The sequence below is a fragment of the Alternaria ventricosa genome (assembly GCF_023758065.1).
Source record: "Alternaria ventricosa strain BMP 2768 chromosome Unknown scaffold_14, whole genome shotgun sequence".
Classification (NCBI taxonomy): Eukaryota; Fungi; Ascomycota; class Dothideomycetes; order Pleosporales; family Pleosporaceae; genus Alternaria; species Alternaria ventricosa.
In genome coordinates this window covers 931,156-956,991 of record NW_026055694.1, presented here as the reverse complement: position 1 = coordinate 956,991, position 25,836 = coordinate 931,156, and the positions used below count along the sequence as shown (strand labels likewise).

The 25,836-nt window shown below is 53.9% G+C and overlaps 10 protein-coding genes across 10 annotated transcripts; 6 read left to right on the top strand and 4 right to left on the bottom strand.

Moving 5' to 3' along the window:
• Window positions 1-1,041: 1,041 nt before the first annotated feature.
• Window positions 1,042-1,749, top strand: J4E93_007888 (uncharacterized protein; the record flags this gene model as incomplete). The annotated part of the gene is made up of 1 exon (XM_049345792.1): window positions 1,042-1,749. One exon carries the CDS (start codon window positions 1,042-1,044, stop codon window positions 1,747-1,749), a length of 708 nt encoding a protein of 235 aa, XP_049197319.1.
• A 532-nt stretch (window positions 1,750-2,281) lies between these two features.
• Window positions 2,282-5,642, top strand: J4E93_007887 (uncharacterized protein; the record flags this gene model as incomplete). The annotated part of the gene is made up of 4 exons (XM_049345791.1): window positions 2,282-2,315; window positions 2,386-4,937; window positions 4,995-5,303; window positions 5,370-5,642. 4 exons carry the CDS (start codon window positions 2,282-2,284, stop codon window positions 5,640-5,642), a joined length of 3,168 nt encoding a protein of 1,055 aa, XP_049197318.1.
• A 300-nt stretch (window positions 5,643-5,942) lies between these two features.
• J4E93_007886 (uncharacterized protein) lies at window positions 5,943-7,119 on the bottom strand (the record flags this gene model as incomplete). Its single annotated transcript, XM_049345790.1, has 2 exons — window positions 5,943-6,800; window positions 7,051-7,119. The coding sequence occupies 2 exons, from the start codon at window positions 7,117-7,119 to the stop codon at window positions 5,943-5,945; spliced, it is 927 nt and encodes a 308-aa protein (XP_049197317.1).
• Window positions 7,120-7,352: 233 nt separating this feature from the next.
• J4E93_007885 (uncharacterized protein) lies at window positions 7,353-8,906 on the top strand (the record flags this gene model as incomplete). Its single annotated transcript, XM_049345789.1, has 1 exon — window positions 7,353-8,906. The coding sequence occupies one exon, from the start codon at window positions 7,353-7,355 to the stop codon at window positions 8,904-8,906; it is 1,554 nt and encodes a 517-aa protein (XP_049197316.1).
• Window positions 8,907-13,270: 4,364 nt separating this feature from the next.
• Window positions 13,271-14,487, bottom strand: J4E93_007884 (uncharacterized protein; the record flags this gene model as incomplete). The annotated part of the gene is made up of 2 exons (XM_049345788.1): window positions 13,271-13,848; window positions 13,902-14,487. 2 exons carry the CDS (start codon window positions 14,485-14,487, stop codon window positions 13,271-13,273), a joined length of 1,164 nt encoding a protein of 387 aa, XP_049197315.1.
• Window positions 14,488-15,863: 1,376 nt separating this feature from the next.
• J4E93_007883 (uncharacterized protein) lies at window positions 15,864-18,084 on the bottom strand (the record flags this gene model as incomplete). The annotated part of the gene is made up of 3 exons (XM_049345787.1): window positions 15,864-16,830; window positions 16,884-17,891; window positions 17,948-18,084. 3 exons carry the CDS (start codon window positions 18,082-18,084, stop codon window positions 15,864-15,866), a joined length of 2,112 nt encoding a protein of 703 aa, XP_049197314.1.
• A 434-nt stretch (window positions 18,085-18,518) lies between these two features.
• J4E93_007882 (uncharacterized protein) lies at window positions 18,519-19,991 on the top strand (the record flags this gene model as incomplete). The annotated part of the gene is made up of 1 exon (XM_049345786.1): window positions 18,519-19,991. The coding sequence occupies one exon, from the start codon at window positions 18,519-18,521 to the stop codon at window positions 19,989-19,991; it is 1,473 nt and encodes a 490-aa protein (XP_049197313.1).
• A 2,083-nt stretch (window positions 19,992-22,074) lies between these two features.
• J4E93_007881 (uncharacterized protein) lies at window positions 22,075-22,831 on the top strand (the record flags this gene model as incomplete). Its single annotated transcript, XM_049345785.1, has 2 exons — window positions 22,075-22,411; window positions 22,461-22,831. The coding sequence occupies 2 exons, from the start codon at window positions 22,075-22,077 to the stop codon at window positions 22,829-22,831; spliced, it is 708 nt and encodes a 235-aa protein (XP_049197312.1).
• Window positions 22,832-23,241: 410 nt separating this feature from the next.
• On the bottom strand, window positions 23,242-24,330 carry J4E93_007880 (uncharacterized protein; the record flags this gene model as incomplete). Its single annotated transcript, XM_049345784.1, has 1 exon — window positions 23,242-24,330. One exon carries the CDS (start codon window positions 24,328-24,330, stop codon window positions 23,242-23,244), a length of 1,089 nt encoding a protein of 362 aa, XP_049197311.1.
• A 399-nt stretch (window positions 24,331-24,729) lies between these two features.
• On the top strand, window positions 24,730-25,746 carry ESF2 (RNA-binding ATPase activator esf2; the record flags this gene model as incomplete). The annotated part of the gene is made up of 1 exon (XM_049345783.1): window positions 24,730-25,746. The coding sequence occupies one exon, from the start codon at window positions 24,730-24,732 to the stop codon at window positions 25,744-25,746; it is 1,017 nt and encodes a 338-aa protein (XP_049197310.1).
• Window positions 25,747-25,836: the final 90 nt, after the last annotated feature.

Sequence of the window (25,836 nt, the reverse complement as noted above, 5' to 3'; positions counted from 1 at the left end):
ACATGCATGCATATGTTAGTCGTAAGGATCATTGACATGCCGCATTCTTCGGACGGGTCGGATGGACCTGTTCGATTCGACTGTGATCACAACCTCGTCTGCGGTGAAACCAGAAGAAATGCAGCGAGGTGAAGCACCTGGATAAACCATACAGGTAGATGTCGTAAAATCTTCGATACTACTTGCAGGGTCATTGGGCGGCGATTGGTATTCGTATCAGACATTCGAAGTGTGGATTGTAGCGTCTGCAGCTTTATATATCTTACATGTCTGCGGCTTTCTTTGGCAAAGTCTCCGGTTCCAAGCGGGTCTGAAATCTTCTAAAGGGTAGAACAAGCGGAATTCGTGCGTATATTAGGTGTCGCTTGGTGCACATGCGTGCTCGAAGGATGAACAATCTTTGTTGTGCATGCAGATGCTGGACACTAGGTAGAACGGTGGCGGTTAAATCGTCGCATTCAAAGATGTCGATGGGAAGAACAACCGGCCCGGAACCTGATGTTTGGTCAGTATCGATTGAATTCTACTAGAGAGCTTGGAGGTAAGCTGCGATCTGATCAAGTGATTATGGTGAGCTCGTCATGAGTTCAACGTTGCTGTGCCTACCTACATAGGTAGGTAGCTACGATGGCGGGGTCAAGGTTACGTTCCTGCCCCACCCAACTGCGCTTGCACCCTGGAAGGGTTCAACGGTGCCTCTTTCCTACATGTTCGAGATGACGTGCATATGTGATCCTACGTAGATATATTGGCCTTTGAGTGCTTTCAACTCGTCTCTCATCTCAGCACTGCTTCTCGATTGGGAAGGTAGGTGCGTATCTACGTCATCGCGATAGTTGGGTTCCTGCACTGTGCTGTGGTGAGACTGTATGTTACTGGACGCCTTCAGCTGTATCAATAGTCTGAGTCATCCGTTGTGACGTCCAGGTAGTGATAGGATAACCTTCAGTACTTGTAGAGCGTGTCGCATCCTCCGTGAAATCTTTGTGTCTGTACTCAGCCGGTAACAGTTATACTGCTGGATACCTACACATCACGACCATGCCACTCCAACTGCATCCAATGACCACTGACGATACTTTGTCATGGACACGCGTGCGCGCACTCGCCTACTATGGTCCGACGCACGACCTCCTACACACCGGCCCCATCAGCGAAACATCCATACGCGGTGTGGCTGAGGGCCGCAAGCGCGAGATCAACAAGCCAAACGCGTGGCACTGGAAAGTTGTAGACACAGATCTCGAGCCTAGTTCTGACGACCCACCTGATAACGGCGGACGCACGATCGCGGTGTCAGTATGGAGCATGCACAAGGTCTCAGTGACCAAAGGGGATGAGAAGAACGAAGCACCTTCCATTCCGGTGGAGAAAGCAGATGACACTCCCGGCTTTCTCCCACCAGAATTGCGTCTCGAAGCTCTGGGCTCATTGCTCGGTCCTCTACGAGCCGCTCAGGCTTCCATCATGGGCACGTCGACGCCGTACTTTATGCTGAATTCACTGGCTACGCATCCGGATCATCAGGGTCGCGGAGCTGCGAAGATGATGCTGGACTGGGGGATGCAGAAGGCGGATGAGGAGGGGCTGGTCACGTATTTGGATTCCACGATGACCGGGAGGCCTGTGTACGAGAGGAGGGGGTTTGCGCTGGTGAAGACGCTTGAGTGGGATCGGATGCCGTGGGGAGGAGAGGGCAAGGACTGGCATGGGTGCATGGTTCGGCCAGCGAAGAGCGTGGAGAAGTAGTTGTGTTGTGGAATTACATAGCAGAGATGATAATGCAGGGCGTACCAGGTCGGTGGATAGCCGGCTAGCCGCCCGAAGAGCCGTAGAGCGAATGCGAACGCCCGGCTCGTGGGCTGTCAGACCCCGCAGCCTGCGCCCACGTTGCCGGGAAGCCAGCTGGGACGGTAGAGCGTGCAGATGTCTTTGCAGGTGGCCGTTGAATTTCTCCAGTACCATCCCATTAAATCCTGTCCATCATGAGCGCGGCGGTGACGTATCCATTCCTCTCCAGAAAGCAGCGGGCGCGGCTGGGAACGAGCGCAGGCACTTGCAGCCTTCTCCGCGCCTGATGGCCCAGCCCTGGTAAGAATCCCGGGCGGCGCGGGTTGCAGTGGTCGACTATGATGCACTGGGCAGGGGACATGAGCCCGCCTGGAATCCTCCTACCAAGCCGCCCTCAACCCCATAACATCACAACATAGCCCCGTAGAAGGTATATCTACCAATACACTTATTCACCGCCCGCATGTCCGCGCAGGGCTAATCTTGGGGCATGGGACGCAACGCGCGGAAGCGTATCTCGTACGGTAAGTGTCGGCTCTGCATGCGCCGTTGCGACAAGCTGGAGCTGGAGCTGGAGCTGACCTGGGCGCGCAGTGCTGCCACTGGCCAACTCGGCGGGTGGCCACAGGCTGGGAGTCAATGGCTTGGCCGTCGACCCCCGGAACTCGATCCTCTACTCGGGCGGCCGTGATGGCGTAATCTGCGCCTGGGACCTGCATCTCGACCTCGACCACTCCACTGCCGACGACGACGACCCCTTCGCCGACTCCAACACGGCCGACTCCAAGCCCCCGCCCACGCAGTTCCGCAACCAGGTCCAGGCCCACACCCACTGGATCAACGACATCGTCCTCGCCCAGAACAACGACGCCCTCGTCTCCGCCTCCTCCGACATCACCGTCAAGGTATGGCGACCCGCTGCCACCGACAAGCTGCCCCCGCAGACGATTGGCCTGCACACCGACTACGTCAAGCGCGTCGCATCGCCGGGCGGGAACGAGAACTGGGTAGCTTCGGGCGGCCTGGACCGCAAGATCAGCCTGTGGGACCTCAATGGCGCGGGCAAGAAGCTGGAGATTGCTGTCGGCGAGGATGAGAACACTGCCAAGGGTTCTGTATACGCCCTGGCAGCAACACCCAACCTCATCGCTAGTGGCGGGCCGGAGAGCATCGTCCGCGTGTGGGACGCGAGGTCGGGCAAGCGCATCACCAAGTTTGTCGGACACACGGACAATGTGCGCGATATCCTCCTGGCGCAGGACGGCGACATGATCCTGACGGGCTCGTCCGATCAGACGGTCAAGGTGTGGTCCATGACGGCAGGCCGCTGCATGTATACGCTTACTATGCACAACGACAGCGTCTGGTCTCTGCACTCCGACTCGCCCGAACTCGATGTCTTCTACTCTTCCGACCGCTCTGGCATAGTCGCCAAGAGTGATGTGCGCAACTGCGCCGAGATGGACGAAGGACTCTCGCTAGCAGTGTGTCAGGAGCACGAGGGTGTGAACAAGGTTGTCGCAGCTGGCGACTATATCTGGACGGCAACCTCCAGCTCGAGCATCAACCGGTGGAACGACGTCGAAACCGCGGCCGAGGTCGAGCTTCCAGAATCCTACAAGTGGCATAGGAACAGCGTGTCGACTATGCGATCGCGCATTCCTTCGCCTCCCGCTGGCAGCCCTCCGAAGAACGAAACGTCCAAAATTCCGCTCAAGTCTCTACTGCGCATGTCCAATACCGCGCCATTCCCGCAAGCGCTTGCGACCAAGGATGCCGACACCTCAACTCTAGCCAGCACGCGCAAACCCTCCGAAGTACTAGCGGCTCCCGAACACAGTGCTGTTGGGACTGTCCGGGCACTACCAGACTTTACAATCGAAGGCCAGAACGGACTCATCAAGCATCATTTGCTCAACGATCGGCGAAGAGTCCTCACTCTCGACACTGCGGGAGAGGTGGTTCTGTGGGATCTACTGCAATGCGCACCGATCAAGTCATACGGCAAGAAGCACATGGAAGACGTCGTGCCAGAAGTTAACACCGTGGACACCGTCGCTCACTGGTGCGCTGTCGATACAAGGATAGGGACCTTGACGTGTATGCTTGAAGAGAACTACTGCTTCGATGCCGAGACATACGCAGATGAGCTGGAGCTCGAGGAGCAGATCGACTTCCGGGAAGACCATCGCATAAATCTTGGCAAATGGATATTACGATACCTTTTCTCCAACCTCATTGACGAGGAAATCAAGCGCGATGAGGTCCTGCGGGCAGAGCTGCTCAAACAGAAGGAAGAGCAACCGCAGCCGGGCCGACCAACGAACATCGAGCTGCCGAACATGAACATCAACGGATGGACGGATGCGACTTCAGGGCCTGCTTCAGGCTCGACTATCAGAGCTGACGGAATGCGCTTACCACATACACCAGGTCTTGCTATCGGTCTAGCCACGCCAATGGCAGCACCTATGAGTGCAGGACGCAACTCTACCACCAACCCCTTGACTCCTACCAAGGAAGAGGGCGCACAGCTGGAAAAGACGCAAACCCAACGGAGCTCGACTCAAGAAGGCGGTGACTACTTCGGTTCTGCCTCTGCTGCTAACGGCAACGGAAGTGGAAAAGCCACCGAGGCTTCGAAAGACGGCTCTGCGGACTCAAAAGAGGAGACTGTTCAATCACCTACCGAGGCCGACACGCCAGCTAAGAAGGGCAAAGGCATGTTTGGTAAGAAGTTTAACATGGGCTTTAGCATGAAGAAGTTTAGCACTGGCACAGCCGCTCCAGAGCCAGCCAAACCCGCCGTTGACGAAAAGGCCGAGGACAGCGATGCACACTCCAACAAGACGGATGAAAAGGCTATTGAAGATAATTTCTTCGGCGCTCTTCAACGGATACGGCAGGGTTACGAGGAACAGCTTGCGGCCGGCGCGACCAAGTTGGACACACAGATTGCACCTAGTCTGCCCAACGAAACACCCGTACTCAAACCACCTGCTATGACCACCATTCTGATCCAAGAGGACCGCCCCGATTCCGGCGGTGTAGCCGATCTCTTCGAGGGCAAAGTCGGAACCCTAGGTACCCAAGCCGACCTCATCGAAAAAGCCGCACCAATGTGGCTAGCAGAAGTCCTACTACGAGTTCGTCACCCCAAACATCCAAAGCCCCCTCTCTTTACTAACGCAACCCCCTCACAGAACCAACTCCCGCCCAAAGACATCGTCAAAGTATCCTTCGTGCTTGAACCGTTTAACAACACGCTCCCCTCCATCTCATCCGACGGGTACATTCCCTTTGCCCTCCCCTTCGAAACCGCCGCCAGCGCTAACGCGACTCTCAGTAACAACCGCCTGAATGCAAATAGAATGCTGCGCGCACGCAAGATACTGGGTTATGTGGCTGAGCGCATTGAACCCGCGCCCACCAAGGAGGATCTCGAGAAGTCGGCCGAGAGTGGTGGCGTGCTTAGGCCGGATGAGTATTTGGAGTTGTATTGTAATAATCAGGTAAGTTTTCCGGTGATGTTTTGTTTGTAGGTGGTTGAAGATACATGCTGACCTTTATATTAATAGTTAATCCCGCCAACCATGACACTAGCTAGTATACGCGCGCACATCTGGCGCGGTGGCGGCGATGTCCTCCTCCTCTACAAAGCCAATGGCCGCAAGGAAATCAGACATGCGCCTTACCCTGGACCGCAGTCTGGTGCGCCTCCTGGTCCTATGCATGGATTGAAGGTTGGTGCGGGGTTGAATTCGCAGCCTGGGAGTAGCAATGCGAGTGAGGGGAAGCAGAGCAGTGAGGCGGATAGGAGTACTAAGGATGCTGCGGTTTTTGGACCGTAGGCTGTGTTTGGAATGGGTTTGGAGTGGTTTGTTCGGGAGGTTTGGATATGCAAGGGGATAGGGTTGGCTGGCTGTGTTGCAGCTCAGTTGGAGACATTGGTATTGTTCTTTGGATAAAGACCAGAGGGGGTTGAATAGTGTATATAGCATACCCGCTTGCCAGTAGACTCTTCCCTGAGTCCGTGGCCTCGGCCTCATGCGGCTGAGTAGGATGAACTTAATCCTATACTCTCATTATTGTTCTTCCCTCCTCCACCCTTTCTCCAAAACGTCTCCATGATCAACCATGCCATTCACGCCTCATTCCTCAACCACACCCCCCAACGCATTACTCGCCCACTGATAACTCCCCAAGAAAATCGCTCCCCCAACACTAATCCAACCCACCCTCGGTCCCATCCCCGCGAAAAACGCCCTCGGCCCGCTCTCCCTCATGATCGACGCCAACATCTGCATCATAGGCTGTTTCTCCCTCGCAAGCATCATCCTCGTCTTGAGCACATCCAACGGCGTCGTGACCCCCGCCGCCACAGCCCCCGCCACACTCCCCAGCAAACCCCCTTCCAGACCCGTTACCTCGCTCCGCCCTGTCCGGCTCATCCGCCACTTTTTCAGCGCTTCCCAGAGCGGGAATTGGATTACGGTGAAGGGCACTTCGCGGATTATGGTTATTGACCAGCCGCGGTAGAGTTCCATCCAGACGTGTGCGAGACCGTGGGTGTGGCGCTGGCGCAGGATGAAGGTGAGCGCGGAGAGGGAGGAGGGGTGTTGGGATGCTTGGGCGCGTTGTTTTATTACTTCCGTAGGCACACGCACCGCGCACGCAGCAACCTCCCCTGCACTCGCGGCTGCCATGTGTACCAGTGCTTCTGTCCCACTGTCCCTCACATCTTCTTTGTACGGTTTGCCCTCCGCGTTATACCGTACGGTGGTTGTAGCGAGACTCTGGCTCTGGGCGAAGGTGCGTTTTATCGTGTCGTAGGTTATGAAGAAGAGGGCGGCGCCGGGCGCGGACCCGACGATTGCGCTGCCGACGCCGCGGTAGATGCCGTTGAAGCCGCCGCTGGCGGCGAAGCCGGAGGCGGATTGGAGGCGTGTTTTTAGCGTGTCGAGGGGGTAGAGGGATAGGTCGACTGTTGTGCCTGCTAGGCCGCCTGCCTGGGGTGGGTGTTAGTTTTGTGTGGATTTGTTTGAGTGGGTGGGTAAGTGGATTGCTGAGTGTAGGAGATAGAGGAGATGTAGAGATGCAAATGAATTGCTACTGTTGTACATAGGTTCTCGAGGACGTTTGCAGCAGTAGCTTCGCCATGGCAATGGAAGATACAGATGATGCGGTTTAAGCAGATATCGGGAGAGGGAGAGCCATTGGAAAACAATTTTCTGGGAGGTGAAAGCTTTGATTACTTACTATGAGCGACCTCAAGTATGGCGACTCAACCCATGCTTGTGGTGGTTGTGCGCGTGAGGAGTCGAGCATGGTGGGAAAGTAATTCGGCGGGCCATGACGATGATGTTCGAGATGGTTGCAGAGGGTGGAACGGAGGGTCTGTGCGCAAGCTAGTGGACTGTCTACTTCTTTCGTCCTGATCAGGCGGCTACCTTGGTCACTTAGATGTTTTCCTAACTAATACACAAGTTACTGACAACACTGTTCTTTTTCGTTCCGTGTTGAAAGTGGTATTCGCGGAAAGAAGATGGCGCGTTGAAAGAATGTCTGCTTCGGCTATGAACGTAAGATGTCTGGCTAGCACAAGGATTTCGAGATGCGATGCGCAAGAGAAGGAACGAGAGGAGGACAGGGATGAATGCCGGAGTTCTGCTGAGTCGAATGAGGTGGGCGAGGCGGAGGTGGTGATGGCTAGCCACGAGGAGGCATTACATCAGTCCCAGGAAGACGAACCGGAAGACAAGAACAACAAAGACGTTTCGGACGGCCAATACTCTCGAAGATCATCGCTTTCATCTTCCCAATCGGAATCGGAATCGGAATCAGAAGATGATAGCGACTCTGGTAGCTCTGATCATTTGGTGGATGCCAAACCGTACACGAGCTGCATACAAGAGGCTCAGCTTTCACCGGATGGTAGCTGCGTTTTCACGTCGGATTACAGCCGTCAATTTTCAGTGTATCCCATCTCCAACAATATTCTGACCCAGACCAGCCCTCAGCCTCTCACGCCCTACGCGTCTCTTCGCTCTGCCGATCCTATTTGGGCTTTTGCTATCAACCCACTCTTCAATTTACAGGACGCTAGCAGTACGACTGTGCTCATTAGTCGACGGGATGCCTACATCAGTCTGCATAACGCCTTATGGCCTACCTCACAGAAACACAGCGAAGACAATCCAACCTCAGGGCCAGTAGACATATCCACCCCTCTAGCATCCTACAAACTCATCAACAATCTGACTGAAGCCGTCATCGCACCCCTCAGCCTCGCCTACTCCACCACCGGCACACATTTCTTCGCCGGCTCGAAAGATGAAATCTCAATCTTTGACCTCCTCGAAACCGACAAACCAATCCATACAATTCGTACCATACCCGCCAAACGCAACAAACTCAAAGGCGGAGGTCGCGGCTTCAAAGGCCAAATTTCCGCTCTATCCCTCTCACCCCCTTCCCACACGTCACACGACGGCATCCTAGCAGCTGGCTCCCGCACCCGCTATATCGGTATCTACGACCCCATCGGCGGCGCCGAAGTGACACATTTCTCCCTCCCAGGCACAATAAACGGCATCAAATTCCGCAACGAAAACCTCCAAAGCGTCATGGGCGACGGCGTCACATCCCTCAAATGGAGCCCATGCGGCAAATACCTCTACGCCGCAGAACGCAGTTCAGACGTCCTTCTCATCTACGACGTCCGCAACTTCTCGCTCACCCTGGGGTACTGTGCGGGTCGCCAAGCGCTCACTCGTCAGAAACTGGGCTTTGATGTTTGGAATGCGGGACAGAGCCCGTATGATGTCGAGGGGGTTTCTCATGAGGTTTGGGCAGGCGGGACGGATGGGAAAGTGAGGGTTTGGAGGGATCCGTATAGGAGGGAGGGGGCTGTACAGGCTGATGAGGTGGTTGAGGTCGGGGATGGGAAGGCGCCTGTTGTAGGGAGTCTTGTTCATGCTTCGGGGAGTCTGGCGGTTGCGGCTTGTGGGAGGGTTGGGTTGGGAGGTGACATGGAAGAGGGGGCGAGGAGGGGCGGAGGTACTAGGCCCGTGGTGAGAGAGTGGGGGAGTTTGGATATCTTGGGGCTGGGCTGAGATGTTGCTCTCGGAGATGCTGAGACGTCGGAGGTTCATGAGGTTCAGGAAGTGTTGGTAATGATATTCGTCTACCTGCCTCTGACGCGAAAATGGCGCATGGGCTGCAAAGGTCCATGAGCAGAGAGACACGATCTTCAGACGTCCGAGGAGCTTCAGCAGCAGGTCTAAAGTACGAAGGCTAACCATGTGTCAAGAATAGCAACTTCTTGATCGTGTTCCAGTATGCCTGGGCATATCACATGTTCACAGACCACGCCACACAACTACATGACGGAAATCTCCTCGCTCCTCGCTTCCTTTATCCAGACGACCGACGCCACCCTATCCAAACCCCGATTCTCGTCATCACTGTTCCGCAATCTGAGCTCGCCTTTTGAGGCATCGCAAGATCTTCGCTGTATTAACGGCGTGCTTCTATCTACTCTCTCACCGCCACACGAGCACTACTGGGTACCAGTCTGCCGGTCCACACACATACCCGCTACCCCTTCAAGGTCTAGAAGACCTCGGGGTATAGCCGGAGTAAGGAGTGCAAGCGCGATTCCCATGTGGAAGTCGTCCGCTAATTGAATTGCTCGCTGGATGTTGTTACTATTGTTCGTTGAATGTGCATGGGTTTAAAACGCAGGTACGGCGCAGCTAAGCAACACGCTAGTTATTGCAATGCTTGTGTATTTACTAAATACGTTCGTCCACGGTGTGAAATAATATACGTCTTTAATAAGTTTTGGTTATTGAAATTAAGCAATGAGTTGGACATTTCTTACAGATACAACCTTGGGCGAGGTGTCCTTCACTGTAGGTTTGATCATTCAGCTCAGCTGTTCATGCTTCCTCCACGATAAACATGGAGTGCGGCTAGGAACAACATATGCCAGACACATACACATACATGTAAGTTTTCAGATCTACCAGCTCTTGAGTAGAATTCTGTATTGGTCCGTGTTGTGCTGCTGTGGGTAAATACACAAAAGGCCTATGCGAAGACCAACCGACCCACTGTGCGCGAGATCTTCTTGTTGTATCCTCATCTTTATTACAAGAACAATAGTAGGATAAAATGGTTCTACGACTTCGCCATTTCCAACAAAAGTAAGGGCGTGCCTGTACGTTGGGGCACATCAGACGATCCAGACTGTGCCGGAATCACACATGGTAGTATCACCATCTCTCACCGTGCATCTATCGCTGAGGTTCTCTTACGCACTCTCTCGCTGTCTATATAAACTACCTTCTCTCTGTCGTTAGACATAGTATCATCGAACACTCCGATCACTCCATCTTACTCTACACCACCTCTCGCTCCCAAGCTATCCACAAAAAGACCAACCATGCATCTCGCTGCCCTCCTCTCCCTCGTTGCTCTCCCATTTCTAGCGAGCGGCCTTCCAACCGCCGAGGCAGAGGCCACGCATCTGGTCCCCCGTGCTTCCGACGCCGGCTACATCTACTATGAACCAGGCGGTATACCCGATCATCTAAGTCATAGAGCCCCCCTGATAGCCAACGGTGGTTGTTCGCCAAACTTTCCTGGACAGGCCAGTACCTGCACAGTTTTTGCAGGCTATAGATGCCGTTTCTTCCGGTAAGTTATCATCGTGCTATGCGCTATGCTACGCGGCTGGGTTCTCTTTTATACTGTGTTCAATATGAGATCAAGGTCCCTTAAGCTGGTTACTAACGGAACGTGTGATAGGGACAATAACTGCAAAGGCCTCATTGGTGGGGTTGAAGGGCTGCCTTCTCCTGGAGGAGGGCTCTATCAAAAAGCCAGGTCCGCCACTTGCTGGCGTGGGTAGAGTGGTTGCAGCCACGAGGAGAGTTATCGCCATGTATTCTTTGCATGGAAGTCTCTCAAACGTACTAAAGAGAGCACAAGTCGCTGGGACGGAACATACGGACGGTCATTTTACTAGTATATACGGAGCAGCACCAGAACGGACTACTTGCCGCATTCTACTACATCGTCGTTCCTTGAACTCACACTCAAACGCGTTATCCAGCTACGCCAACCCCAAACTCCTACCCAAACCAGCAAAGATATTGAAAGGATGTGACACGTCCCTTCGGCCAAAAACACATCTCATCCCTCCATGACCACCCCAAGTTCGGAATAATCTTGACCTGTACATCAACATTACTTCTCTTCTTCCTGCTCTTCTCAACAAAGTCTTCAGCCCAATTCTGAGCCGCGTCCCTCAAAGCAGTCCAAGTCAGACTCTTATTCGGCTTCACATCGCTGTCCTTGAGGTCGGCGTAGTAGTACTCATCACCATCAACGCACACCAACTTCATTTTCTGTAGCCCCGTGGAACCTACTATATCCGCAAGGTCCGCCACATCCCCAAACGTCGTTTCATTGACCAAACGCGATGTCCGCTCGCCCTGCGACTCCTCATCCTTCATCTGCTTCTTCAAAAACATACTCCCCGGAACACCAACAGTAAGACTTTTCAGGCCGGAACATCTCTTCACAACATCAACAACACTCCCAGCGCGGTACCACACAGGGCTCAACCGGGGTTCATACGTAGTCTCCCGCACAGTCCCTATCTCGAGGTGCTGGATACAGCTCCATGCGCTGGATGGCATGCCGACTATCCATAGTTCCAGGTTGATTACATCGTTGACGGCGATGGTGGTGTGGCGCAGATATACCTCAGAAGCTTCTTGGTTGATTTGACGGTTTAGGCGTAGGTAGGGTGGGAGGCGCGAGCTGAGGGGCGGTAAAGGGGAGGGGTCGCTGGGTTGGGCGTATTGTAGTTTTGGGGGCAGAGGAGTGAGGAGGTGGGTGTAGATCTCGTCGCGGATTTCGCGGGGGAAGAGGGTGAGGAAGGGGCGGGTGTTGGATGGGTGTTGTGTTTCCATCTTGAGAAGATTCGGGATTGAGTGGTGAGCGGTGGTTCCGAGGTTATCTTTAAAGATGCCCGTATAGATATCCCGTGCTGATGATGACAAGATCTTTGGGCTCGAGTGTTCGGACGCAGTAGAACTATATGGTCATAGCCGTTGTGGCTGTGGGTTGTTGTCAAGTTGGTTCAAAGTGGCGGTGCAGTTACTATCGACCGGTGAGCAGCATTCGGCTGATATTAAGCAGGCACCTGCACAGCGCATCTGTCTCGCACATTTCTTCGTAGATGTTTCGGGAGAAAGACCCGATGGACGGTTGGAAGGAAGGTTCCGTCAACAGTGGCGCCTGCTTGACCCGTAACTGCGCCACAGTGCACCGCCACGAGTCCCAAAACTGCTGCCTACCGATCCAAGTCACTTTCCAGAATTAACCAAAACTATCTCAAAACTATCTCGAAACTCCATCAAAAGATGAACAAGGAAAACTCCATAGGAAACACCTCAAACAAACCCCCTAAAATGCTCGACCTAGCAACCCGCCGCCGCATCTGCGAAGACACAATAACCCGCTCCGCCTCCATCGCAGCCTCCACCCCCAACGGCTCCCTAACCAGCTACTTCATCCCATCCCAACTCCCCCCTTTATCAAAAACACTCCCCACATACCCATTCCACCCCGCACTCCCCTCACCAAAAATCCACAACAGCGACGCCCTCGCCCTCGCACGCTCCCTCCCCGGCACCACCAAACCCGGCATCCTGAACCTAGCCTCCGACGCCGAACCCGGCGGCGGCTGGCGCTTCACACTATCCTCTACGCAGGAAGAAGCGTTGTGTTATTCATCCACGTTGTACGCGACGTTGAAGCCTGAATGGTATCCGTGGGCTAATACGGGGCCGGGGTGTGTGGCTGGTGTTATGTCGCCCGACGTTGTTGTGTTTAGGGATACGATGGACAATGGGCTTGTTGAGTTACCGGAGGATCGGCGGTTTGTGGTTGCTGTTATGACGGTTGCGGCGCCGCGGTTTCCGGGTGTTGTGACGGAGGGGGAGGGGGAGGTGGTGTTTAGGGAGGAGAGTGTTGTGGAAGAATTGCGGGAGAAGGTTAGGTTGGTGTTGAGGATGGCGGCACAGGAGGGCGTGGGTAGGTTGGTATTGGGCGCGATGGGGTGTGGGGCTTATGGGTGTCCGCCTAGGGCTGTGGCTAAGGAGATGAAGGGCGTGTTGGGGGAGGAGGAGTTTGAGGGGTGGTTTGAGAGTGTGGATTTTGCGGTTTATGCGAAGGGCCCAGCTGGGATGAGGAATTTGGGGGCTTTTAGGGAGGTTTTTGGAGGGGAGTGAGTATGGAGGGTTTGAAGGTGATGCAACGGCCAGTTGCATTGTGGAATGTATGTACATATTTGGTAAAGGTAAAGTAGATACGGAGAAGATAAATCATGTCGAATTCCGACTCGCAAAGGCCTCATGCTTTGCGCACACCTCCAACTCGACCCAGCCCCTGTCAACTCACTCTAGATCTTACCAACACCAGCGGTGTTAGCAACATTTGAGCTCGCGGCCGAAGCACCCGCAACATTCTTTCCCTGGAAGTTAACCAAGAAATCCGTCTGCGTACCGCTGAAACTACCACTGCTTCCAAAAGAGTTGAGCTGGCAAGTGTGTCCAAGATAGGTCTGGCACACTCCGTTTGCGCCCGTCGAAGGCGCTGAGAAAAGCTGTCCCTTGTTGTTAAGCAGTGGCGTGTTGACATTCTGGAACACATTGCCCTCGGCAACAACCATACCACCAGCCTCAATATCAAAAGCATGACCCGTGTTGCTGTAGAAGTAATTGTTCACCGCATGGAGCAGCGTGTTTCCCTGTCCACCGACCTTGGGGCTGCGGCCAGAGGTGTGGTGGATGTAGTTGCCCTTCATGGTGATGAGATCGCTGCCGCCGAGGAGGAGGATAGTCCAGTAGTGGCGGCCGTCGCAGGAGGCGGACCAGGAGGTACTGCCGTCGAATTCCGAGTTGCTGATTGTTACGCGGCCGGAGGCGCCGTAGCCGGCTACGAACATTTGGCGGCCGATGAGGGAGATTTTGACGTGGTCTGCAGGGGTTGTTAGATATGGGAGGGGTTATGACGGGAGGGAGTGGACGTACCGATCCAGACTAGGTCGGACTTGTCGAGGGTGATGGCGTCGCCACCCCAGATGTACTGTGGGTTGAGCTCGGTGATGTGGATGTTTTGGATGATGATGTTCTGTGCTCCGTTGGCGATGCGGAGACCTTTGCCACGGATGACACCCTTGTTGCCAACACCGATGAGGGACTTGTTGGAGCCCATGTTGATGGCAGTCACACCAGCATTGTCGTATTTGACCTGGACAGACGTGGCGCCTGCTCCAGCGTTTCCGTTGTCACACCAGTTGGCAGAGTTGATGGCGTCTTGACCTCCGTTGCCAGGGCATTTGTTGGATGCGGGACGGCAGCCGGTGGCTGTTGTGGTTCCTTCAGTACCCTTGAAGTTGAACTCTCGGTCGAGTACGATACAGCGGGCAGTGCTGTCGCTGAGCCAGGTCTTCAGCTGGGCTACCGAGGAAGGTACAACACAGGCTGCGTTGCCACCTCCCGTAGTACCCCTTCCGAAGCCTTCAGGAGTGCCCTTGACTCCGTATGATTGCCTCTCTCCAAGAACGGCGGCGCTGGCTGTGTACGCGCTTGCGAGCGCAAGAATAGAAAGCTTCATAGTGAAAGACGAATGAATGAATAATGCTTTCCTGAAGCAAGACCAAGGCTTAATAAGTAGAAAGAATGGCTTGATACTCCAGATAGTCCTTTACCGGTGGCACAACTGCTCTTTAAAAGCAATTGCCATGCTAGCTAGAAGGGTACCCCTCTGGAAGGATACTCGGCAACCATGCCGGCATCGAGATACCTCTGATGTTGAGGAGAGTAGTTTCTGCGCCTTAGTGTTGATTTCCTCCATTAGCAGGGCGGAAGGGCCAGCGCTTGGTGATGATAGGGGCATGGTAAAGCACCAGCTCATGGCGCTAACGCACGCTACAAATGACAGCGGCGCGCAGTCGAGAACGCCACAGGGACTGTGAGTAGTTTGACAGCTATCCAGATCCCTGCAATCTCGTTCTCTTCAGGTGCTGTTGCCGGTCTGCTATCGTTGTGCCAGGGACCGTGAACATGTTTGCCCTGCTTCTGGAAGTTGCATCATTTCGGCTGTCGCGCTCGAGCCCTAATGGATCCTGCTCTTGGAAATAGGTGTGGGACCATTGGTACCGGACGTTCCTAATCGCGCGACTTAGGTGTTGACGGTGTCTACCCAGGTGTTCGCACGTGTAGTCGATGAACGTGTATTCCACATCGGTCCGAATGACTACACCACACTGCTGTTAGATCGCATCCTAGTTGTTTATCTCTTCACGGTCCGCGCCGAGCTAATCGCTGGTCAGTTGATCTGGCTTCATATAGAAATAGCGCTTGAGCGGTGGAAGAATAATGCAGACCTCGGCGTTCTCTTCGGAACGGGTAGGGCGGATGGCAGACCCTGGGCTAGCACGTTTCGTCTCTCCGCACTTTGGTAGACCTGCGCTAGCGTAGCATATGCCGGCGCTACAAGCACACCAAGCACATCTCGGCAATGTTTTGCCCGGTCATAGACATGTCGGTGTTTGAGTTGCCAGTATTCTAGCCATAACGATCTATGCATGTTGATTCACGGAACAGAAACACCGTCTTTGAAAACGTGATGCTGCGAATGATCCAAGGTTGCCCCGGGAGCAGCAATATCAGGCGTATACGCTTGCTTTGCGACTATTATGCACGGAAGCTGGTATCCGCACCTGTCGAGTGTCGGAAGAATATTCACGCGCGTAGCTCGTCGGACTTTTAGATGACAGGACGCGATGGATGGAGACTACGAGGTGGATTTAAATGTCCGTAACCCACTTCCACATGGCTACCGAGTGTTCGGACGACGTGTTGAGTAATCGTGACAGTGAACGACTGCGACTCTTCGTGCGTCTGATTTATCATAACATCGTAATGGCTTGTATTGCATATAGTCATAACCACCCATACTCCGCTCTTTTGCATCAAGTTCGTCCATGCTCATACGTATTCTCTGTCCGCACAGCTCTGGATCATGCCCTTATTGGTCGCGTCGTACTCAACCAAGTCGATCTTGCCGTCCTTCTCGACAGTGTTTGCCTGGACGAATACCTTCCTGGGTGTCTTCTTCTTAAGAACGGCCGGCCTGACCATGTTCTCGTAGAAGGGTTCAACAGTGGTGATCTCGTCGTACATCCTCTTACCAGCTGCGTAGTCTGCAGTGGCCTTGTAGATGTGCAGCTTCTGGAGGTAGTCATTCACGGCAGGGCGACCTAGATCCAGGATGCGATCACGCTCGAGGCGAATGGTCAGGTCGGAGAGATCGTCCTTTTCCCATTCCAGCTGGCAGAACTCGACACCGGCATTGAGGAATGTGCGCAAGATGGAGAAGCGAGCTTGCATGTGGGCTTGACCCCACTTCCTGCTCTTGGGATCCCAGAACTCTAGGGCCGCGATACCAGCGCGGGCCATCTGAAGGTAGGCTGTGAAGAGAACGTCGCCGGCTTCACTGTTCATGTTGGCCTTGCCGTCACCGAAACCGAACAGTTGCAAGATGGGGAATTCGCAAGAGAGCGCCATGGCGACGCACTCGGCACGGCACTCTTCATAGGAAGCAGCGATTGTGCCGAACGTTGATCCCCAAGTCTGACCTGGCTTGTACCAAGACTTTATTGGCTGGCCGCTTAGTGGTGAGATTGGAGGGTTCTCTTTGTCGAAGTTGAAGACGCCGGGCTCCGTCTCCTGGAGAAGCTTACCACAACCGTGGCCTAGCAGCTCGTGGAGGCCGACCTGGACCTCAAACGCAGGGTCTCGGTACTTTTGGTACGTGGCCAGGTCTTTGTCTTTTATGAAAGGAACAGCCTCGTTTGGTGCTTTTGCAGAGAGGATGTTGCCAAGCGATACGTTCTTGAAGCCGAAGTTCTGCCGAATGTCATCATAGTTGGGGATGTTGATTCCGGCAGGGATGCTGTTGATGTTAGATGAGGTCACAGAACAACGTTGAAAGTTTTCTTGACTTACCCACTGCCCGCAAACGTCAGCACCTCGAGCGAGGTGAAGTCAGGGCTAAGGAACTTGTCCTTTTCGAACGACTTGTCCCACGGTAGCAGAGGGATGTACTGTGGCGCGGTCTCGACCAACTTGCCAAAGGCTCGCGTCCGTTCCTTGTTGACCATGGCAACGAAGCCTTCCCACTCGCCACGGATGCCGTGCGGGTCGCGGTATGTCTCGATGAATCCGATGTCCGATTCCACCTGAGGTCCCTTGTCTTGTACCCATGCCTTTTGGCTTTCCTTGAAGGCCTGGAGTGACCCTGTCCTGAAGCTCTTGGAGTATTCCTCCATCATCTTGATCTCGTGGTCATTGGCTGCGTATTTCTTCGCCTGCTCAATGTGGTGCGCGATGGTGTCCATCTCCTTAGAGTAGTCACCAAAGACCAGCTTCACCTTGCTGCCATCGTCCATTGTCCACTCGCTTTCTTTCAGATCGCGTTGTTCTGCCGATGGGTTATCCGAGGCTGAAGCAATAAGAACCTCATATCCATCCTTAGCCTTCTTGATCCTTGTGTTCTCCGGAAGCAGTCCCTTGCCTTCGAGGAAATCGCTCACGCTGGAGATCTGTTCGCTGGTGATGTCGGGGCTGTCGGGGTAATAGGTTGAGATGTGTCCCGCACCGGGGTAGCCCAGATGCAGCTTTCCCACATCGTCGCCAGCATATATGGCGTCCTTGAACTTTTCGTATATGGCCAATGTGTCTTTGGAGGCGGTCGCGAGTGCCTTCAGCTGGCGCGGATCGAGGCGGGGTACGAACTTGCTGTCTCCGAACGACTTGAAGTTGCCTAGGTTGCCTAGAAACTGCGCTGAGTAATCGAGGTATGCGTCAATCTCTTCTTGTGAGAGACCTGTGTCTTTGGCGAGGGAAGCATAGTCGCCCTTGGCGTGCTTGTGGAGGGCGACGATGAAGTCATAGATGTGCTCGGATTCGGGGGAGACTTGGCGGAGGACGACGCGTGTTCCGGCGAAGCAGGCTCTGTAGTGTGTGTCAATGACTATGCCATTTACTGCTGAGGCATATGAATGTCCTACACTGAGAGATGGTGAGCGTAGAGCTTCTCTTTGTCGCTCAGCGCATCAAAGTGGGGCTTGATGGTCAGAGGCACGACAGTGGGCGGGCTGTCGGCCAAGTACTGCTTGAGGGTCTCGGAGTCTATAGTGGCGGTCATTTTGTTGGTGGTAGTTGAGCTCGAGAGGCGTCTGGTGAGCTCCAAGGGCAGCGGCGGGGAGCTGATGCGGGCCCAGTAGCGTGGGCGTGGGGTAGCCGCTGCACGTGTCTCACCTGAGGTCGTGGCAGGTTCGCGCCTTCCTGCCGCGCGCCACGAGCCGATTCGCCCATGCGTGAGCCTCCCTCCAAGAGGCTGCAACAAACGCGGCTTAGAAAGCATCGCTGTTAAATATGCTTGCTCTACGATCGTAGTAGAGTAAAGATTCCTCTTTTCGCTCGCTTAGGTGGCGCGAAGTTCCGCCGAGGTGTTCCCTTCGCGACGCGTCACGGTCGTGCCTTCTTCACTACCGGTCAACATCACCTTGCATCCCACCAACACTCCCGTCGTCGACGAATCCGCCAACACTATTCATCCAGCGGAACATCATCTTTACCATGGACGACCTTCCTAACGAATTGCTCTTCCACATTGTCGACCAACTCCGAGGCCCCATGACCTGGTCAGAACCAGCAGACTACAGCCGAATGCACGCCCTTGCGGCTCTTTGCTGCGTCTCAAAGAAGCTCTACCACATTGCCCAGCCCTTGCTTTACGAATCGATAGATCTACCTTCGAATGAAGTCATTCACTCACAGTCTCAAAGGCTCTGGCGCCATCTGCAAGAACAGCCAAGTCTCCGCTTCAAGGTCAAAGCCCTTCGACAGAGAACGCGCCCTAGGCCGATACAGGACGGCCAGGACCGTATACGTGTTCGCGATGAGTACATTAAGGACATCTTGCGAGACTTGAAAGCCGTTGGACTAGGCACCGAAGACGCCTCAAGACTCGTAGGCCGCTGGCTTAGTTTCGAGGACTTATACTTCGCTCTAGTGGCCTTTCGGACACCGAACTTGGAACGTTTATGGATGCGGCCGCGTTGTCTTGACCAAGGGTTCTCTGGCGACTGTCATTGTACACTTGTTGAGGGCATAGGTCGCATGACTATGGGTGGACGATGGCTCGACACTCACCATTTTGACAATCTCAAGACCCTATACATCGATTTCACTTCAACGCCGGAAACGCACGTACAGTATGCTCTACCTTTGTTACTTCTTCCCAACTTGGACGAGCTTACTCTTGTCGCATGGGGTGGTAATTACATCATTCGAGCGAACGAAGATGGAGTCGGTTTTGACTACGACGACATTGACGGCGAGACGACGATTTTCGACGGTGAGTGGTCGTGGCCGTACCTCTCGTTGCCCATCACCAAGCTCTCGCTGTTCAAACCATTTGTGTCCGAGGAAATAGTCAATCGCATGATAACGTCGTGTAAAGCTCTGGAGCGATTCGAATGCTTTCACCCAGCACCTTCCAGCGGGGACGATCGGTGGTTTGGGGGTCTCATTCCTGCGCTGAACAACCACATCGAGAGTCTTCAAAACTTATCGTTATTGTGTAGGCAACATGGGCCCTCATTAGAGTACATTGGGATGGCTCAGCTCGATTCTCTTCATGAGTTCACCAACTTGAACTCGGTCAGGGTCTCTTTGTATATGGTGTCTGATCCCGGGGAAACTCTGAGTGTTCGAAGTCTGCCTGCTTTTTTACCGCCAAGTATCACATCAGTGCACATCCACTATCCCCGTGAGCCAAACGACGAAGCCGATCAACAACTTCTCGATGTTCTCACCGCGCACAAGGATGGTATCTTACCGTCGCTGAAAGATGTATACATCACATGGGTATACTATCAACGCGAATGGGAAGAATACGATCTGCTAGAACGACTTCAATCGCTGGTACAGATCAAAGAGCAATACGAGACGTCATCGATCACGTTTGACATTATGCTGACAATCAGAGACGACAAAGGTAAGTGGCCGTTGCTTAGGGGATCTTCAAGCAGTGCTAATGTCTACTAGGGATCAGACGCAATTGGCCTAAGCTGGCCAATCTAGGACTGGTCATGAATGGGACGTACCTGAGCACTGATCCCTACGATGAACCTGACCAGAAAAGTGTTTTTGTCGATTTTACGACCTCTCCTGCTCGCTACACGGTGCAGGAACTACAGGATGATCGCGACCATTGGTCTTTCTGGTGAGCCCGCGATTTGTATACCAGGGGCCCCGAGGTATACTTAACACTCTTGTCAGCTTCGTTTCCCGGTCCTGGAACATACCTACCTGGCCCGACGTGAACCGGCTCACGATCACGATATTTTCAATCCGTTGGTTTCCTGGAGTCGAGGTCCAGTGTCGCGCGTATAGACGTCGATTGCGCAAATGTCGCCATCGTCCATATCTGTCAATACACCTTGGCCCTATCCTCAGCTTCTTAATGACTATGCGACATCAAGACAGCCTCTTCAGCGATTTTGAGTCTGCGGAGATGTGCGGATATGAAGCTTCCAGCGCTTCTTATAGCCACTTCGCGCCATCCTTGCATAACCTTCCTCTCATCAACAATACGGAATCGAGAGACTGGGCCACCGAAGCCTCATCCTGGCTATTGGCAGAAGCATCAGCGTCAACTGCGTGTGATACGCTACTTGACATCGCATTCATTATGCTAAAAGCTTCGGCACCGGGCATGGCGCCTTATTGCCCCTCTCATCACGAAAACATATTTATAATTCTTGGTAGCTCAAGGCGCTGCAGCCACGAGCCACACGGTCGGTGGAAGACCCGCTTTCAAAATGCCAGCTATGCCGATCAGATGCACTGAAGTCAATCTGGCGTTGATCGCTTGACAAGGACGAAGTTAGTTATGCTTGTTTCTCTTGTGGTAACAAAGCACAGGCCGCCTGTACCAAGTTATTTTGAGGAGCAGAAGTCCACCAGATTTGTCGCTGTACTTCTAGTGCCCGGTCTTGCATATGCCGAACAAGTGTCTAACAGCGGTTATTCATCAAAACGGCTTGGAAATTCGGCTCACTGCGTGTGGCGTCATGGTATACCTTCTCAGTATCGCCGGATGCGTCCATGCTACCTAAGGACAGTCGCTCCCTCAGCCCGGTACCTTCCATAGATGGGCTAGGGCTGACTGTGGGACATCAAGAAGATAATCTGACTAGTCAGCTATTCCCGGTACATCGGTCTGAGTTCATGTTGCGGCTCACAAGGCTGAGGCCGCAATCGCTTGCAATCCTACTCCGCCTAAGCTAGTCTGCCGCGAACGATGCTAAACGCTAGAGTACCCTGTCAGGCTAAATGCTGGGTGTAGCATATATACGAAGCACTTTGCTCTATTCAGTTCTACTTCCTGAACTGAATGGGGGCGGTGTCAGCAATTCTTCCTTGGCGCAAAAAGCACCGCACAGCAAGGCTGAAAATCGAGGTATTCCGACCCGCCGCAGCATCCAACGCCAATGGCTTCAGACTCATCAAAGATGGACAGAATTCCTGTTGAGGAAGCTTCTCGGACTATACAAGCTGTCGGCCAGATCACGTCAGTCACTTGAAGTACTCTAGAAGGACCGACTTCAAATGGACTCCAGATGCTCATGGCACACAACATCAGGCGAGAACACGCACTTGGCGCCTGTGCATAATGACTCGGCCCCAAAGCCACGGCGTCGGAGTCAACATGAGCTTTGATCATCTCTACAATTCCGGCGATGTCTCTCCATCACACCATCAGAACGCTATGCTGTGTGATATTGGGGGCCAGCGTCGTTGATTGGCAAAAATGCATGCACAGTGCCTCTTGATAGCCGCAAGAGGCTCGAGTAAAGCTCACATTCGCTTTCCCTTGCTCTGTCACGGATATCCGGTCGGCAAATCCGACCACCATGGGACTGCCTTGACCTTCTCACCCTTCAGGTCAGGCTGAACAAACGAACATAAGTAGAGCATGGTGCTCGCAATGATGGAGCGGAATCCAGCCTGAGACTATCCTCGCTTCCTGAAATTTATCGACATCAGCTAGAGTTTCCCAGTCAAGTTCGCCCCAAAGCCTACGCTTCATTTCTCTTAGGATTGATACCCTCCTGCCTTCTTTACTATGTCTTCCTTCACCCTACAGAAAGTCCTGCTATCCCTCCTGCTCCTAGCAAACGTCGCCATCGCCGTCCGTTTCAGTTTCACCATCCAGGAAGTACACGTCGGGGTCACCCGTGACTTGCAAGAAGACGACCTGCTTCTCGCCATCGCCTCAACAGCAGGCAGCAACACCATCAAAAACTCCTGGCTTGTGGGCGAGGTCGAAGCCGATGCTATCGTTGCGGCAAACGATACCGTCAAGTACACGCAGGAAATCGATGTTCTCGATGCTGCTTCGAACCTGTCTGTAGCCATTGGTGGCTTGAACACGGATGATGAAGACGAGGAGTTGGCTTTCAGTAAGCAGTTCATCGACACATGTCCCATCACTGCTAACATCACAACTAGATTTCGTGGAGGGCATAGCCGCCGTCGCTGCCGCAATCCCAGGTCCGCAAGCCCTCCCGGCTAGACTCCTCAGCATCGTGCTCGGCGCCATCGGAAACCCCTTAAACTGCACCGGTCCCGTCATCGTTGGTAATGCCCTGTATACCAAAGACCAGATGGACGAGCTCGAGCAGAACAAGCCCTCATGTGAGACCAAGGAGTACGGATACGATACACCGTTCGCTTGTGCACCTACCGGTCAAAACTCGAGCTACAGTGTCACTTACTGCCTTGAGCGACTGGACGCCAAGTCTGCAGCACCAATCAGTTCACCAAGTCTGGCTGCTCTGGTGACGGCCGTTGCCGTTGCCATCATTTACAGCGGCTTGTGAACAGTCAGCTAGGGCTTCGGACCGGATAGTAAAGGGAAGCCTGCGAAGTGGGCGTAAGGTTTTTGCGGGTTGTATCGTTTCACTCCAGGGCTGGGGAGATTTCAACAGGCGAAGAGCTACTTGGGAGGTTCACGATTCCGTGCCTTGGTTCCTTAGTTCCCCTTTGTAGGCAACAATTGGCCCTATGGTTCGCGAGAGATATACTGTCGCTATAGCAAAATACTAGAACTCTTTTTTGTTGAACAGGTCGCAGAAATACCAAATCAAGTAATTATTCAGCAGTGGGGGTGAAAGAAGTCTCCTGAACTCAGGTAGTGAGAGTGGAATCATTTCTAGCGCGAGAAAAGACCAGGGTATCAATTTACTATCTATTCATCATAAGCACATTTCTCCAAGCTCTCAGAAAAAACTTAAGTATCAATCTCTGCCCTGAGGTTACCCCGTCCACGAGCGATCGCATCGCCCAGATCCATGTTGGAGGCTTGCCCACGCACACTCGAAATGAACCGGCGCCCACCATCCATGTTCTTCTTGTGCTTCTCTTCTTCCTCTGCGTCCTTGATCTCCTGTTGCCGAACACGCTCTGCACGCTGCTCCTCTAGTGAAGTCGCCTCTGCTTGCATGGCAGCAAGACGATCGGCTGCGCTCTGACGGGCTTCCGTATCATCGACTTGTTTCTCGACTTGTCTTCTCGGTGGTGTACGGTCCCGTCGTCGGTATGTGTCGCGGTCGCGAAGATCGCCACGATCCTCCCTCCTGCGTGGTGAACGAGTGCGGTCTCGTCGGCTGCTGTGTTTGCGGTATGGTGATCGCGAGCGAGATCTCGACCGTCTACGGTGGCTGTCACGGTGGCTGTCGCGATCGCGACGATCTTCGCGGTCTTCCCTCCTGCGTGGCGAACGTGACCGATGGCGTCGGCTGCTGTGCTTGTGTTCGCGATCCCGGCTCCGCTCCCTGTCCCTGTTTTTGTGTTTCTTCTCTCGCTCCTTCTCTTTCTCGCGCTTTTCGGCGTATTTAGCTTCTTTCTGCGCGTCCTTCATAGCCTTCAGCTGCATCTCCATTTTCTGTTTCTGAATCATGAGGAGCGGGTCCTGGAGGACTTTCTTCTGTGTGTCGCGAGCGGTGTTCGCGTTCGTGTCAGCCGTGGCGGCGTCGATGCCGACTGCAGCACCCTTCTGAAGGCTTTGTGTATCGTTCGACTTCAGCAGGTTGTCGATCCTGCGTTTGCCCAAAAGGTAGCCCTCGCGCTCCTCTGTGACGCCGGCATCGCCACTCGGGCCTGAATACATCCAGTCAACCCTTCGCTGTACGACCTTGCCGCCATTCTCTGCTTGCAGTCTCTGCAGCTGCTCGATTGCAGCTTCTTCTTCACGTTCCTTGCGCAACTTCTCGATCAGTTTGCGCTCCTCGAGCGCAGACTTCTCCTCCTTCCACACTCTCTCCTGGTTCTTGCGCAGGTGGGGATGCCACGACTTCTTCAAATTGAGATCTCCTCCCATGGCTGCGAGAGGTGTGGTGTGTGTGCGGGTAGGTGAAGTTTGTTGGTGGGTTTGCGAGAAAGTTGTGACGCGCGAGTAGGTTTTTTCGTTGATGGGATTGCGAACAAGGTGTGATGCGCGGGTAGGTGAGTTCGTTGGTGGGTGTGGTGGGTGTGGATGTGAAAAGGTGATGGAGGCTGGCAGATGAGTTGCGCGACAAATTGCCAAGGCGCTAGGTCAGGCCCCACCCAAAAGTTGACCTCCGCGACTTCTCCGCAAAAGTTTCGAGCGAACGAACGCGCCCGTATACCGCCCGAATATCCACGTCACGACAGGCCTCTCCCGGTCGAAAGACTGTTACGTACTCCGAGAAGAGTTCATCATACTGCTACCAGCGAAAGAATTACTTCCCGCGCAACAATGGCGACGCGCAAACGAAACGAATACCTCGACGTTGAGGAAAGCGAAGACGAGGAGAGGGGCTATGATTCTGGGGAGGAGAGCAGAGCGCGCATGCTACCTACGTCAAAGCGGCAAAAAATAGATCACGTCTCCGACTCCGAGGGCGATGCGGAGGAACTGGAAGATGGTGAAGAACAAGACTTCAACGAAGACGATGCCGAAGATGGAGAAGACGATGATGAGCAACACGCACCGAAGCGCTTTGCCTCCAAGAGCGCCGAACTAGCACATCTCGAGAAACTTGCTGCATCCCTCCCCTCGGAAATGAGGTTACAGACCACGAAACTCGGAAAGGCTCTACCGCCCTCATCACTCAAGAAAGACAAGTCGGGCGTCATATACCTCTCGCGCGTCCCGCCCTTTATGAAGCCAGCCGTAATGCGCTCCCTCCTAACACCCTACGGCGCCGTAGGCCGCATATTCCTCACCCCAGAGGACAGCACTTCCCGCACCCAGCGCCTGCGCAACGGAGGCACGCGTCGCAAGCTCTTCCTCGACGGCTGGGTCGAATTCCTACACAAACGCGACGCCAAGTTCGTTGCCGAGAACCTGAATGCGCAAACAATGGGCGGAAAGAAGAGAGGCAGGTGGCACGACGAAGTGTGGAATATCCGGTACTTGAGCGGCGTCAAGTGGCACAACCTGGTCGAGCAGATCCAGAATGAGAACGCAGAGCGTGCGGCCAGACTCAGATTTGAGATTTCGCAGGGCAAGAAGGAGAACAAGGCGTTCTTGGAGAACGTGGAGAGAGGCAAGATGGCTAGTGGTATTGAGGCTACTAGGCGGAAGAGAGGAGAAGATGTTGATGGCGATAATGCGGCGACTGAGGCAGCAGCAGCGGTACAGGAAGTAGATGGGAAGCCAAAGAGGCGGAAGGAAAGGCTCGAGTTCTCGCAGCATACGGCTACGAGCAAGGCGATGAAGAAGCCTGAGCCGGGTCAGGATGTGAACAGGGTGTTGAGTAGTATGATGTAGAGCGTTGCGCATGATATCCAGGAATACGAGTATATTTCATACTTGAACCAATGTCCTCAGCCGTATGTACGATGAAAGTGTGTGCCGCAA